The 15,828-nt window shown below is 25.5% G+C and overlaps 2 protein-coding genes across 3 annotated transcripts in view; one reads left to right on the top strand and one right to left on the bottom strand.

Annotated features, from left to right (window-relative positions):
* Positions 1-8,765, top strand: part of LOC132946129 (DNA-binding protein RFX2-like) — a 14,605-nt gene extending 5,840 nt beyond the window's left edge. Inside the window, 19 exon segments of the mRNA XM_061015967.1 lie at positions 71-216; positions 282-444; positions 634-684; positions 1,039-1,141; positions 1,554-1,647; positions 2,167-2,301; positions 2,363-2,544; positions 2,608-2,965; positions 3,028-3,268; positions 3,331-3,428; positions 3,496-3,627; positions 3,797-3,932; positions 3,995-4,031; positions 5,327-5,369; positions 5,496-5,613; positions 6,896-6,962; positions 7,099-7,150; positions 8,017-8,477; positions 8,479-8,765. Of these exon segments, the coding sequence (XP_060871950.1) occupies positions 71-216; positions 282-444; positions 634-684; positions 1,039-1,141; positions 1,554-1,647; positions 2,167-2,301; positions 2,363-2,544; positions 2,608-2,965; positions 3,028-3,268; positions 3,331-3,428; positions 3,496-3,627; positions 3,797-3,932; positions 3,995-4,031; positions 5,327-5,369; positions 5,496-5,613; positions 6,896-6,962; positions 7,099-7,150; positions 8,017-8,477; positions 8,479-8,599 (2,738 nt within the window). The 3' untranslated portion in view covers positions 8,600-8,765.
* The window catches only part of LOC132946132 (uncharacterized), a 26,629-nt gene extending 10,801 nt beyond the window's left edge, over positions 1-15,828 (bottom strand). Inside the window, exons 1-5 of one of the 2 annotated variants that reach the window (XM_061015973.1) lie at positions 15,696-15,828; positions 15,493-15,612; positions 15,176-15,295; positions 13,735-13,854; positions 11,030-12,304 (exon numbers count right to left, since the gene is read on the bottom strand). In XM_061015973.1, coding sequence (XP_060871956.1) covers positions 12,256-12,304; positions 13,735-13,854; positions 15,176-15,295; positions 15,493-15,612; positions 15,696-15,736 — 450 coding nt within the window. In that variant the 5' untranslated portion in view covers positions 15,737-15,828 and the 3' untranslated portion in view covers positions 11,030-12,255. Of the gene's footprint in view, positions 1-11,029; positions 12,305-13,734; positions 13,855-15,175; positions 15,296-15,492; positions 15,613-15,695 lie in introns of those variants that run through there. The other variant, XM_061015972.1, reaches the window with a different exon arrangement.

The raw sequence follows: 15,828 nt of genomic DNA, 5'->3' as shown, positions 1-15,828 counted from the left end.
TATTTGTGACTGCAAGTTCAATTTATATTATTTTTCAAGTTTTAAGAAAATAATGAAATTATTGCTTTAGGTAATTCCATGGCGACTTCTGTGAGGAGTAGAATCAAATTAGAAGGGTCAACAGCTACTGGCCCCCAAATTAATACTATACCTGTTGTAACAGCAAATAGAGTTGGTCAAACTCTAGTTGTACAACCAGTACAACAAAATTTTGTGGTATGAACACACATTTATCCAGTTCTTCATTATCTTAAATAATATCTAAATCTTTATGTTTTCAGAATGTCAACAGTAATAGACAACTTGCAAATGATACACTGTACGGAACTAGTGCAGTTAATGATGATGGATCAACGGATGATGATAAACATCACCTAGATCATAAAGATAGGAATTTTTCTACAGTTACTGTTGATAATGACCATTATATTGTTGCAAAATCAGGTAAGTTCAACAAAATGTCTATTATTATATTAATATAATTTAAGACATTTTTTGTATAATAAAAACAGATTTTATTCAAATAAAATTTAAATATTTATCTTATTCTTGTACAATATTAGTTCTCCATTTGCAACATAAAATTCATATTATCATGTATAATAATTATAAAATTACATGCTTACAATTAAGAAGGGACGCATGGAACATATTATACTTCCCTTACACCAGTACCTACGTTGGGTAAGACTCAGTGAAACATTTGTTTTAATTTTAATTTCAAACTTTTTGAATTAAAATGTTCTAGTTTATTATTTTATAATAAATTGTATTCTATTTTGTTTAAACTTTCTGATGTAGTAATTTTTAATTTGCTTAAAGGTTCCTCATACTGGTGTAAACATTTTCACTGAATTTAGGCTGTGTTATATGTAAAATTAGATTTCTTTGTGTTAAGATTTATGCTAAATATTTATTAGTATAATTATTTGTAGAGTCTTTGTGGCGCTGTTGTTTATTTTAGCTTGATTTTTTACAATTATTCTGTAAAACATTATATTATGGCTTAAACGCTTAATTATTTGTTTTTTTTTTTAGTTCCCAAAGTAGAGCCTGTTGATTATGATGATGTTGGTTATTCTACTTATGTACAGTATGTTGAAGGAATTGGCGAACAAGCAATTTTCACTAATGGAGAAATGTAAATGTTTTACTATCAATTTTAAGGGGATCAGTGGCGGACAGTTTTTAAGGAGTTTGAAATAGGCAATTTTCAAATTGCATGCATGCATGCATGCGAGTCTTGTAAATGTGTGCGTAGTAAGTGATTGTTAATGTGTGTAACTGTGTGTAAAAGAAATAGCGGAAAGCCCCTGCAGGTGCATGTACAAGTTATCACCAAGGTGTTGTGCATATGAACGGGCAATAATTTATGCAGATTTGTATGTACTTGAGATCAGTCACCACATTTTAAGATTTTTGATTTAAATTTTGAATAATCATGTTTGAAAATTCATATTCACATTTTGGCTAAAATAACTGTCCGCCAACGATCCCCTTAATATAAATTATATGTTTGTTCATATAAATATATAGTTTCATTTAATTTTCAGGGTGTACCCAGTATATACTTTGGGTGAAAGTGGAACTATGCATCAGACTGATCAAACCCATTATTACACTCCCAGCACAAATTCTTTTTCTCAAGTAATTATTATTTATACAAACCCTTATTTTTATTAAGACATTTTCATGATTTTGACTTGAATTATCCAAAAACTCGTCACCAATTATATTTCTATATTTGTACGTATATAATATATAATATAGAAGAACAAACTATCCTTCTGTTTTGTGTTTTACAAAAAGTCTAAAATTAATGGACAGGACTTGCTGGATCATTCTGTACTTAGTTTTAACTTCAAAATTATAATAAATTAAGAACATATTGAAATATAAAACATGTTCAAAATGTTAAAGGATACAAACACCTTAAGTCAACCAACATGTAGCTCACAAAATATAGGTAATGAAATAATGATCATACTATAATTGTTAACACTAAAAAAATCAGCCCAAATTCCGTAAGATCTTTGGTATAATAATTAGGAATATATTATGATAATAATGTGCCTCAATGTATTTTGTTTTATATATTGCCTAAATTGTTATAAATTCGATAGAAAATGAAATAATAAAATATCAATATTTTATTTTTATATTTAGGATGTGTCATGTCATACAGTTACTGCCACTGAGACTGGTGTAACAAACATAAATCAACTGAATAGTATCGAAGAGTCAAATAGAGGAATGCAAAACTCCGGTGTTATGCAAGCAAATAAAATTTCTCCTGCAACTGTAAGCAGTTGATAGATTTTATATGGAATAATAAATAACTCAATGATATATTATTATGAAGGTCGACTGGCTGATGGATAATTATGAAAAGGCTGAAGGAGTGTCGTTACTTCGATCAACAATATATGATAATTATTTAACACATTGCTCGGAAACTAAATTTGATCCTTTAAATGCACCATCATTTGGTAAACTTATCCGATCTGTGTTTACGGGATTACAAACAAGACGTCTAGGAACTCGGTATGGTGCTACTTTTAAATACATTATGTGGCTTCTTTTACTAACAGTTTTTTTGTTTATTAGAGGAAATTCTAAATACCATTATTATGGTATTAGAATTAAACATAATTCATTATTAAATGACTTTAAAGAAGAAGAAAGCCTACCAGTTGAAACAACAAGTCAAAGTAGTAGTTCAACAAAAATTAAAACTGAAGAGCAAAATTGCAATCATTATACCACAAACAGTTCAGATTCTGGTAATTATTCTCAAAACAGTATTCCATCTTCTCCTCAAGCACAAGACCAAGAATATTTAGGCGATGGTGCTAATGCTGTACCACAATTTCCTGATATTAAATTTGATGAAATACAATTGAGTGATGATTGTACTTTAGAAGATGTAGATACATTCAAAAATTTGTACCGTGAACATTGTGAAGTACTTAATTGTTTTTAAATTAAAAATTATTTATTTTCATCTAAACAATATTGCTTTTATAGGCATTTTTGAGTGCCATATTGAACTTAGAATTTGGCACTATTGAGTCACTTTGGCGTCAATTTTGGTGTAATCAAGATGATAAAAATTATAAATATGAAGGAGAACAATATTTATCTAAAGAAAAATTATATTCATTGTCAAAGTGCAAAACATTGCAACTGTTTATGAAAACTGTTGATTTTCTATTTTATCAAAACTTGGTTAAAGTTTTAATTCCAGATGTTCTTCGGCCTGTTCCTAGTATGTATATTTTGTATATTTTTATTTAAAGATATAACTATAAATTAATAAATTATGTATAGGAACATTAACAGATGCAATTAGAAATTTTTCCAAAGGCCTAGAAGCATGGCTTATATCGGCTATGCAAGGGTGTCCAGAAGAAATTATCTCAATAAAAGTAATTTTTTTCTATAGCTTTTCATTCAACCATTTATGGTTATTATTATTATAATTTCTAATTTTAGGTGACTACTGTTAGAGCCTTTGCACAAACACTACGCAGATACACTACTGCAAGAGCTGTGCTTCAAAATTATACACAAATAAATCAAATGCTTACTGATTTGAATCGTATGGACTTCCGTAATGTACAACAAGTAAGATATTTTAAAACTTTTGTATTTCTTAATATATACAATATACAATATTAAATAAATTAATTGGTTATAAATGGCATTTTTTTTATGCGAATGTGACTAGACATTTGGTTGAAACTTTTCCTTTTTATTTCATTAAAATATTTGAATATTTTTTTTTACTTTTTAGGTTCAACTTGTAAATAATTTGGGAAATGAAAATGATGCAGTTCATACCAAAAAGAGAGTTAATAGTAATATAAATGAGGGCTCCGAAATGCTTTTGGATTTTAATGAATTCTCCAAAAAAATTAAAACTCACAATTGTTAGTATTTTACCAATTTGTATATTTAATGTGAATTAATTATTTTTTATTTTTAAATTTAGCTACTGCTTCCACAAATCGAGAACATTTTAATATTTTGTAAGTATACAACATTTAATAATAAAACAAAATTGGGGTTATAATTAATTTAATTGAATTGTAATTAAACCGACAAAACTTCTTTTACACTGTACAGTTTAAGAAATTGTTTTAGACCAACTTAACGTATCCACTTCTACTATCTATATATATATATATAATATATAATATATATACTAGTTAGAACAGGAAGACTAGACAAAAAAAAAATTATGCTACTTAATCGTATGATAAAAATTGTAAAAATTAAATGGTTAGTAAATAATTTAAGAAATATACTCATGTCACCAAATTCTCAAAAATAATATTTTGAAAATAGTTATTATGTTCTAAATAAATTTACTCATAAAAATATTGATATTTCTAAAAATTCTAAAACAACTCGATTTAGATAAATGTTTTTACTATCAAAATTGTTTTTATAACCAGATTTACAAATAAGCTATTTTGAATTTTTCCAAAAAAAATTTTAATTAAATTTTAAATTTTAAAACAAGTATTTATTTTAAACATTTTTTTATATAATATGTGTAGCACAAGTACATAAATTATATATAAAAATAAATTTATAAACATTGATTAGAACAAAAGTTATTTCATCTGTTCACTCGGTATAAATGAATGTACATTTGGATGAGGCTTTTAAACTTACAAACTACTTAACCAATTAGCACCAAAGTTTGCACACATTTTCTTGAGATTGGGAGTGATTATGGCTTTATTTTTCAACCTTTATAGTTTGCCAAGAGGCAGAAACGCCGTTTAGGGAGGGTGCATAGGGGCCATGCTTCCTCACTCTAGACATCATAAACAACTTGTTTCTTTCAAAAATCTGTACAGAAGTTCAGAGTGTTTTTTGTGTTATAAATGCCTATACATTTCACTATTGGATACATATTTTCCCTTTGTATAGGCCTAAGTGGCTAAGTGGGTAAATAGTTAAAAGTAAAATGTTTGGACCAAAACAGGCAATATGCCCCTCCCCCCCTAGATGACGAATTAAGTCCGCTACTGCTAAGAGGTGGTTCACACTAGAATTTCATTATTTCGTTTGTATATATGGTTGTCATTAATTACAGATGTAACATTTTTTCTTTTTTTTTTTTGAGGTATACTAAAACCAAGATACATCAATATAGCGCCATATTTTATGCTTGTCAATTTTTTCCTCAAACTCTGGGTATACAGTTAGTTTAATATAAAATAGGTTCTTTCCTCTGTTTCTGTCGTCTTAACAAAAATATACATATTATTTTACTTAATTGTTTAATGAATTAACTGTTTTTTTGTTGTAGATTAAAAAATCCATCAAAAGAAACTAAGAAAAATAATTCTAAGGTATTCTAAGGTTTTATTTATTTGACTTATTAGAAATATTTGTCTATTGCTTATAGTTAGCATGAAAGCTGTTGCCATATCTGTAGAAGAAAAAACCTGTTAACATTCTTAAACATTTTGTTGTAGATGGCAATTAAAGAAGAAAGCGAGTCGTCAAAAGATGGATCTAAACAAGAAAATCTTAAAATAATGGAATATTTGAAAGAAGAAATGTTTGAAGATGATACAGAAGAGATATACAATGGTAATATTTGCATCTTACCAGTGTCTTTACTGAAATAAATGTTTTAAATTTCATTCCGTTATAACTTTGCACTAGTCCCATAAATTATCAATTATTTTGTTTCAAGCATTTTATCATTTTTATATAATTCAAATAAAATTACTAAAATATTAGTGGATTATATTATGCTCAATAATTATTTTATTTTTACTACAAAAACTACATTTTAATGCAAAGTTTCTTTTAAAACTTGTTTAAAGTAAATAACTTTTAAAATAAAACCTATCATCAATGTATATATTATAATTATTATAAATATTATGTAGCAAGACCTACATCCTAAAAATGTGTAAATCTATTGAACTTTAAACCCCACCACAAGCATTAGCTTATAGGAATTTAGTAACTTCTTATGTAAATATTATGTCCGATGTATATATGTTTGGTTACAATAAAATAATTTTTATTATTATTAAACACCTTGCTAGTCAGACCTATAGGCTATAAGTAATCATTGGTTAACGGATTAATAGGATTTGTTAGATTATTAAAGGTTTGATGATAATTCAGATAGATCGGGCCCTTCACCCACATAACCATTTCATTATTTATGATCTTAAACCTATACATTATATGTTTAATTATTAAATAGTACATGTTAAAAAAATCAACAACCCCCCCTCTCATCAATTACAAAATAATTTGTCCTGTAATAATAAAGTCACAAATGGCACTTTTTCGTTTATGCGAAAGAGAAAGTTCAAAGAACTTGGGTTGTCCCCGGTTGCCGGACTAGCTTGTTCTTAATAAACGTTTTAAATTTTAGAATATATATATATATATTTCTATTAATTTTCTGACTAATATTTATAGTATTTTTGATTCAAATATATTTGTGTATCTCACATAAAACCTATTATACTATTATATTTCTTCATAACTTAATGGTAAAATTACCATTATGATTGTCAATAATGTTTAATTGTTTAGTTGGATTTATATTTTGGATTACTAAAGGTATCTTAATATTGGATTGCATGAAAAATTGATTAATTATATGGTTCAATAAAATTTAATAGACTTTGGTCCACTGAATCATGTTTAAGAAACCATTAGCTCACTATTGATTCTTTAAAAATTCTTTAAATGTTTAGTAATGGTTCACGTAACCCAGCATTAATCTTATTAATTTTATACATTACATTTTTAATCTAAAATATTACATTTAATTTCTATTACAATTCATTTTACTAAGCTATATTCAAATATTGTATTTCATTAAACTGTTATTTAAATTATATAGATACTGCTGCGATTAACGCTCCTTATAATTCAAGAATTTCAGAAGTTCACGAAGAGTACCCTAAATTGTGAGTATGAACATTGAGTAAAATTTTTGTCTGAAGTAAATAGTGTAAATATAAACAAAATGCCCATTTAGTGTGATTACTGATTAGTAAACAAAATTGTATGTGTTAAATAATTAATAACTTAATTTTTTTGTAGATTTCATAAATTATCAAAAAAAAAAATGAATGAACAGAAAAAAGTTATCGAGGTTTGTATTAGGTTTTTAGTATTTTATTATTATTTTTGTTCAATATAATTTAAATCATTAATTTTGATTATCAGTCATTATAAATTTACCTATTTAAACTTAAAATCAATTCTAAAACAATTTTTCTTTTTAATAACTTGAATGTTAGATATGATTTAAGGGTTTGAAGTTCAAATTTTAACAAAATTAGTTGTTCAAACAAAAACCACTAATCTTAGTTATTTTATTTAAGATCAAAAAATAAATAAATATTATTCGTATTGACATAAAACCTTTCTCTACTACTATAATTCTAAATCAGTGTGACGTGACATGTATTACCATGGTGTGTCACCAAAATATTATCAATTTAAACTGTTAGCTTTCAAAGTATAAATATATGATATTATTACCGCTAGATTTAGATATATTTCTGGTTTGAGGCATTATTATAAATTTATAATTTATATTTTATTCATTAAAGTATAAAATTGATAATTTTTTTATAATTCTATATCTATAATTTTTAAATTAAAATATCTAATTATTGTATTTTTATGAAATTGTATTAATTTAGGTTATGCACATTGTACAAAGACATTAGATGTAGCAACTACCAATTCCTTATATTTTATAAAATTATCTATTCACAACTTACTTTTTAAATATTTATCATATTAATAAATATAGTTAGTATTTTATGTATTTTTAGTATGAACAATTTTAATTTTAATTAAGTTAATATTATTATAGAATGTTAGTCAGTCATGAGAATTGAGTTTAATTCAGTCAATGTGAATTGTTAGGTTTAAAATCTATTGATTTTAAATTCTGTGTATGTAATGTGTATAATACTATAATATATTCTTTTAATAAATATTTTATAGGCCATGACTCAAGCGGAAATTATGTCACCGAAAAAATCAAATAAACGATATCGACAGCCGACTTATAATAATGACTATTCGAAAAACAATTTCCCTCAATCAGTGGACATGGATGAGAAAACTTATGATAATAATGATCGTGTTGGCGATGACAATGAAAATAATTTTGAGTTTTTCGATGCTCGGGACGATTACAGTTTGGAATTTCCCTCTATGACCGACACAGGTCAGTTTTCTTGTCGATTTTGTGATAAAGAATTCACCAACGCCAATAGTTTATCCAGACACGAAAATGTCCACACTGGAAAAGCTCCTCTTGAGTGTGATGTTTGCTTTAAAACATTTATCAGCAAATCTATATTGTGTATACATAAAAGATCACATACCGGGGAGAAACCATATGCGTGCATCATTTGTGGACGATCATTTACGCAAAAATCGCATTTGGTTTTACATTATAGAACACACACAGGCGAAAAACCGTACGAGTGTGGTTTGTGTGAAAAAAAATTCTCATCAACCAGTGGTCGAGCAGAACATACACGTAGACGTCACCCATACATTTGATTGTTGTTCTTGTTAAAAATGTATTTATGAATATTTGCTTCTCCTAATGAAAACATAACCTAAATTAGTAGAGAATCTATAAATAAGCAATTTTATTTAAGGTACTTCATTATTAAAAATTTTAAATGCATATTTTTTTTTTTATAGTTATATTATTGTTAAATGTTAAAACTAATATTTAATTAGGTAACAAATTTTTTTTAAAAAATTATTAATTTATTGTTTTCTTGAAAATTCTAATTGTCATTAAAAAAATAAAATTTAAGAAAAATATTTTGTTCTTAACCAAAGCTTGGAAATTTTTGCACAACCCTATTATTGACTAAATCGATTTTATTTTTTTGGTGTGACTCAAAAACTAATATCGTTAACACTTGGAATTTTCAACAAGTATTTATAATAGCATTTTCCATATATGGTAACATTTATATCTATTTGAGCTATTTATAGCCTTAAAAATTTTTCATATTTTGTAAATTTTTTAAATTATCTCGATAAAAACTTTTCTTTCACTTAGTAAAAAAGCTTGAAAAATTAATGCAAGGTACCGCATAAGTTTTTTTAATGGAAGTTGAAAAGTATTAAAGATACGTCATATACACGATTATTTGTTATATGCATTTAAAATTCAAATGTCAAATTTCATCAAAATCTCGAAAAATTTCAAATTATTATTCAGTTAGAAATTCAAAAATGTTTTTCTTCCCATACCTAACATAAAAAAATTTATAGAAGATTCCTTACAAAAAAAAAGTTAACTGAAAACTGGAAATAATATTTATATAGCCATTAGATATTTTCAATTTTTATTAATTTTTTTATTTTATTAGATTTGACTATTTATGCATGTATGCCAGACACAACGTCTCGGCTCAAAATCGTCTTTCGTATGCAATGGTTTATTAATAATTATCATTTAATTCAAATATAACACATCCATTACAATCACATGCTCGACAATTCGATACTCGCGGCTTCACCTTTTTTCATTTTTATTCTTTAAAATACCTTTTTTATAAGTTATGACTTATATGTAGTATATTTGTATAAATGTATAATATATTATACGGTTGGTATAAGGTGATCGCTGGTTAGAAATTAGGTACCAGCGATCAAAATATACGAGCGTTTCCAATAATTCAAATTCTAATTTTAGACATTATCAACGAGCAAATATAAAAAAATTTCAAATTTAATTTCATTCGTTTATAGTATACATAAAAAAATTTAAAAAAACACTTAACAAGCGCAGACATTTTGTAGAGAGGTTACTAGAGGAGGTTCGGTTTATAGTGGAGTAATTAAAATATATGTTATACCTAAGTCAAATAAGTCAATGAATAACTACATATATTTAGTGTAATAATTATGTATCTATATAATATGTTATAATATTTGTAAAATTATGTAAATATGTTATTACTTATTATTTACAATTATTTAATTTATTATTTAAATATTAATGAAAAGGTAAAACCTGGTAACTATAGGTTGTCTTATACTTATATTTGGTGGGAAAAACACAGATTCTACATGTTTCATTTTTAATGTGAACAAGCTAGGAGGCAGGAGCTGCATTGCAACGTATTGTCTACAAACAGTTAACCTTTTTCATTATTTAGATTTTAGATTAATTTTTTAGATTCTGAATGAAGGGATGTAGTCGATGTGTAGGTATGTTATATGTATTGATTGATGAGTTTTTTTTGTGTGTATACCTACTACGTATACACAATATATAGCAGAAAAATTCTTCAATATTCAACTTTAAAAGTGGTTTATAATGTAGTATTATTTACATACTCATATTATAATCCCTTTAAATCAACTATTTTATAATTACAACTAACACACCAAAATTGAATAATATACCTTTAATATTGATGCTCATATATGCTTACATATTTTAATATAATATAATAGGAACTGAGACTGATAATAATAATAATAGCAGTATTAGTAATAGGAATAATAGCTACAAACATAATAATGAAAATATAATATAATGTTAAGTGTCTTGTTACGAACATTTTATATTAAAAATATAGGTACTAGTCAATTCAAATAAAATATAATAATTATGAACTAAATCATTATTAAAAAATACATACAAATTTAAATTATTGAATAATTAAGAATCATATAAGTATATTTAAGATATTAAAATAGACATTCATCTGTTATGAAGCCCGGATTAAAGGGGAGAGGGCATGAACTCTGACCCATAACGGATATCGAACAATAGTGAACCCTCGTGGTGGTTAGTACGTTTCCTATAATATATGTATAATGGGGCCCAAAATTATCTTAATCCGGGCTTGTCTGTTACCCATATTTTCATCTATTACTGAATTTAAATCTACATTTGATAGATTGGTACCATTTCTTGTTCAGTAAAAAGCAGTAATAATGACTCCAAACGTTCTTGACCCATTGTACTGCATAGTTTGTTTTATACTATGGTTTATTAATTATTTTGAAAAACATGCTGGAGCGATGAATGTATTGGTTTTTTAAAAATTTTTTAATCATATTAAAATATGATAATATACAAATAATATTAATTCAACTTACTGGCTACCATATTGTCCGTATTAATAATAACAATAATATAAATATAATATAAAATATCCTAGGCTGACAAACAGTCTCCCCTCAGAATTGTTTTTGGTATATAATGATATATTATTTAATTCAAATTTAACACCATCCATTACAGTGACCTATTTGTGACCTACTGTACAGCTGAGCGACACCCACATACTCGCCTTCTTTTTTAATCTCTTTTAAATTTAAGTTACAATGCATAATTAACTAGTCAAAATTAACCAAATTATCCTGCCCTTTAAAAATAGTATTTTAATGATTTTCCCAAAAACACTGTGCAAAGTATAATATTCAGTCCGTAATATAAATATTTATACCTGATAATTTATTGTTTATAAGTACTTACTTAAGTTTCTGCCGTTTCTGGTAGTAATTTCGTACGCAATGTACCAAAAATCCCAAACATAAAATTATTATACCAATATACTTATCCGATCGATAAACATGTAGGTAAAATACATTGAAGACTGTCCTATATACACTTTTATAATCTAATTAATAGGATAAGATAAAATTAATTACCCATTCTGAGAACTGGGAATACGTAGAGAATTTTAATTAGTTACCATTTTGACATACCAGTGTACCACCGTAGTGTACTACGTATTTTAATGTTTTACGATTTACTTACTCATGTGGTTTTTTTTGTAATATTTTTGCTCTATTTATTACACAATATTTATGTTAAATGGAATTTAAATTTTTATTTTCATATTTCTTAAAAGCCTTAGATAACCTAAATGTATGGTAGTTTATCTAAATATTTTAGAATCTGAAATACTGATTCAACATTTTTATAAGAAAAAGTTTTACCTAATCTACTTATCTACCTATATATATAGGTGGATATTTAAGCTATCAAGAGTCGTGATCTTGAGTATAATGACCTAAGAGATGATTTTGAGATAATGTAAAACAGTTTGTACTTTACTTTAATACTTTAATTGTAATTGATAAGTTACTCATTTAAATTTTTATACATATTGTATTTTTTGTTGAAGTTATTAAGTTATTATAAATAAAAAATGTTTCCATTTAACTGCCACAGTGCCACTCAATAAACTGTTATTTAAATATCCTTGTGTTGAATTCATGTTTGGAACCGAGAAGAGAGCTTAAAAAATAGAAAAACAAATGTTAGATCAGGTTTAGCTACATTAGGATATAATTATATTTTTTATATATATATTTCTTAAATAAATGTAAAAATTTTTGTAATAGTTCATATGGGTTCAATTATTTCTTGATACTTATAATTTATAAATTGATAAATATTTTTTTAGATTTAGCTATTAAAAATTAAATTTTATCACGTTCAATACCAAGATTAATAGTTTTAGTGTGCTAATCATTATACTCTTAAAAATGATATTTTTTTTAAACATACTTTTGTTTTATGTTAGTTACAGAATACCTAATGATCTAATTAAAATATCTAACAAACATTAAATTGAGTATAAAAACTATTTGTTAATATACTGTTATTTATTACTACCTCTATTCAATGCCATGAATTCATAATTATTTCAAAAAATAATAACATACTATAGTATATGCATATTGAATTTATATTATAAATATTAAATACATGCCTATATCCGTTTTAAAACAAATAAGTTATTTGTACAATATTGTGCATTTGTACCTACTGACTATTCTTTCTCTTACACAAAATATCTAATAGTAATACATATTTTATTTATTTCGGGCAAAGAGAACTAATTGGCTATGTGGACACAGCCTGATTTCTATTGGCAATGACGCAAAATTATACATTGCCCAGAATATACTGTATAATTGCCCAGTCTTTTAATGTCAACTGCCATGGTTTTTTACTTTAATTAATACTATTATTTATAACTTTTAGTTTTAGTCATATAATATTGTTAGTAATAATTTGATATATTTTTTAAATAACATATTTTAAATATTAACCTTTAAATTTAAATTTATTTTAAATATTGCACAAGCGTTTACAAAACTATGCTCATACACTACTGTACTGCACAAATTGTAATATAAACTTACGTGTACAAATGTATAAATTGTAACCATGTAATTTAATAAAAATTAATTAATAAATGTTAAAACTAATTTACCAATCATTAAATTTATGAGTACTTAAATTATTTGTAGTTTTGTAGATGAAAATATAATCTTTACATAGCTATAATTGACGAAGTAATATTGAAAGTGTTATATTATAGGTATGCATGTTTGTAATATAAACAGTAAAAGTGTAAATTTTTTTGTAATTTAATAATAATTAAGTATTTAATTATATTTATTATACTTCTGTATTATTAATGGCCTATGTACTAAATTTATAGGAATCATTGTATCTATTTTAAGTTCAAATTTCCAAAATATTGATTTTAAATTTAAGTTACAATGAATAATTAACTATGCACAAAGTATACTTTAACCAAATAATGTGTTACCCTGCCAAGTAAAAACATTATTTTAACGAGTTTATCAAAAGTATAATTATATGCATACCATAATATAAATATTTATATCTGATAATTTATTGTTTATACGCACTTGAGTTTCCAGATGGTTTTATAAAGATCTTTAAGAGTTGAACCCATATGACCACTTTTTTTGTAATCATGTTCTGCTTCACTGACTGCAATACTGTTCATCATATTCTTGATCAACAAACTGTTTGTAATTCATTTTTAATTATTAATTTGTACAACAATTCTGGTAATTTTAGATAAGTCTGGGTGGATAATTGAACTATCAAGAAGCATGTTCTTATGTATATTAGAGATTATCACCGAATAGATGATTTTGAGATAATGAAACATAATTGGTAATTTGCATAACTAATAAGTTACTTTCTAAATTTTAGATTTTGAGCGGAGTGAGGAAACTACTGGTTTTATAATGGTGTTTATTTTTTTATTTTATCCTGTATACAAAATTTTTACCAGAAGGAGTGCTTTGATTTCAACATAATGTATCTTATCTTTTAGCAAATTGGATCAAGATGGTACTTTAAAGAGGTTATTTTTCAATTTTCTCAATAGTTATTTAATGCCACGGGAAAAACCACCGACAAATTACGAAAAACCACTTAAAACGAGATTTTAAATTCTAATGCTTTGTATGTCACCATGGAAACAAATAAAAATAATAATATAATATTAATTCAACTTAAAGGCCATTTATAAATAAAACAATATAAAATATCCAGACTGACAAACCATCTCCGCTCAGAATCGCTGATATGATATCATTGAATTCAAATTTAATACAATCCATCATACAGTGACCCACTTATAACCTACTGTACAGCAGAGCGACATCCACTTACCCGCTTTTTTTTTTTTAATAACATTTTTAATATTAACCTTTAAATTTTAATTAATTTTAAATATTGTACACACTTTTGAAAACCATGCTCATACACTACTGCACTGCACAAATTGTTGTATATAAACTTACATGTACAAATGATTGTAACCGTGTAATTAAAAAAAAAATTAATTAATAAAAGTTAAAACTGATTTATCAATCATTAAATTGATGAGTACTTAAATTATTTGTAGTTTTGTAGATGAAATAATCTTTACATTGCTATAATTAACGAGGTAATATTGAAAGTGTTATATAGGTATGTGTGTGTAATACAAACAGTAAAAGTGTACATTTTTTTTAGTGTCATTTAATAATTAAATAATTAATAATAACTATAGTAATTAATATTTTTTATACTTCTGTATTGTTAATGCCAATCAATACCTATGTAATAATTAATGTATAGAAATTGTTGTACCTAATATTGTTTTTAAATTTAAGTCACAATGCACAATTAACTATGCACAAAGTATTCTTTAACCAAATAATGTGTTACCCTGCCCATTAAAAACATTATTTTAATGAGTTAATCAAAAACACTGTTCAAAGTATAATTATATATTTATATGCATCCCGTAATATAAATATTTATATAGGATAATGTATTGTTTATACATACTTTAGTTTCCAGATGGTTTTATAAAGATCTTTAAGAGTTGAATCCATATGACCACTTTTTTTGTAATCGTGTTTTGCTTCACTGACTGCAATACTGTCCATCATATTCTTGATCAACAAACTTTTTGTAATTAATTTTTAATTATTAATTTATACAACTTTGGTAATTTTAGATAAATGTGTAAAATGTATTCATGATATTATGTAATGCATAGTGGATTCAACTGCTACTTTTAAACCAACCATACATAAAATATTAAAACTTCTTCATTTTCAAAGATCTACGTGGATCGTCTAAAATTATAATTTATAACCTACTTAGTTGTCCACATTGTCCTAAACATTGACTTAAGATTTTTATCGATTGACTTGGTTTCTCTATGCTGGTTATACTCTATTGATTCAGATGGAAAGTGTTGTCTCAAATTATTAATTGTTCTATTTAAAATCCAGGGCAGAAAAAACATATAAAATTAGTAAATTAGTAAAAGTGTAGCGAGTTTGCACATGTAGGTACTTACAATTTTTTTTTAATAATTTTAGTTTCTTTTTTTGCTGTCATTATATTTTATAATCGTAGTTTTTACTCTAATGAACTACCTACCAATCACTGGGTTAAATATTATTTCGTTGTTTACTGTTTAATGGTTTAGT

The sequence above is a fragment of the Metopolophium dirhodum genome, chromosome 6 (assembly GCF_019925205.1).
Source record: "Metopolophium dirhodum isolate CAU chromosome 6, ASM1992520v1, whole genome shotgun sequence".
NCBI lineage: Eukaryota > Metazoa > Arthropoda > Insecta > Hemiptera > Aphididae > Metopolophium > Metopolophium dirhodum.
The sequence above is the reverse complement of the archived record's forward strand: the minus strand, read 5'-3'. Positions and strand labels throughout refer to the sequence as shown.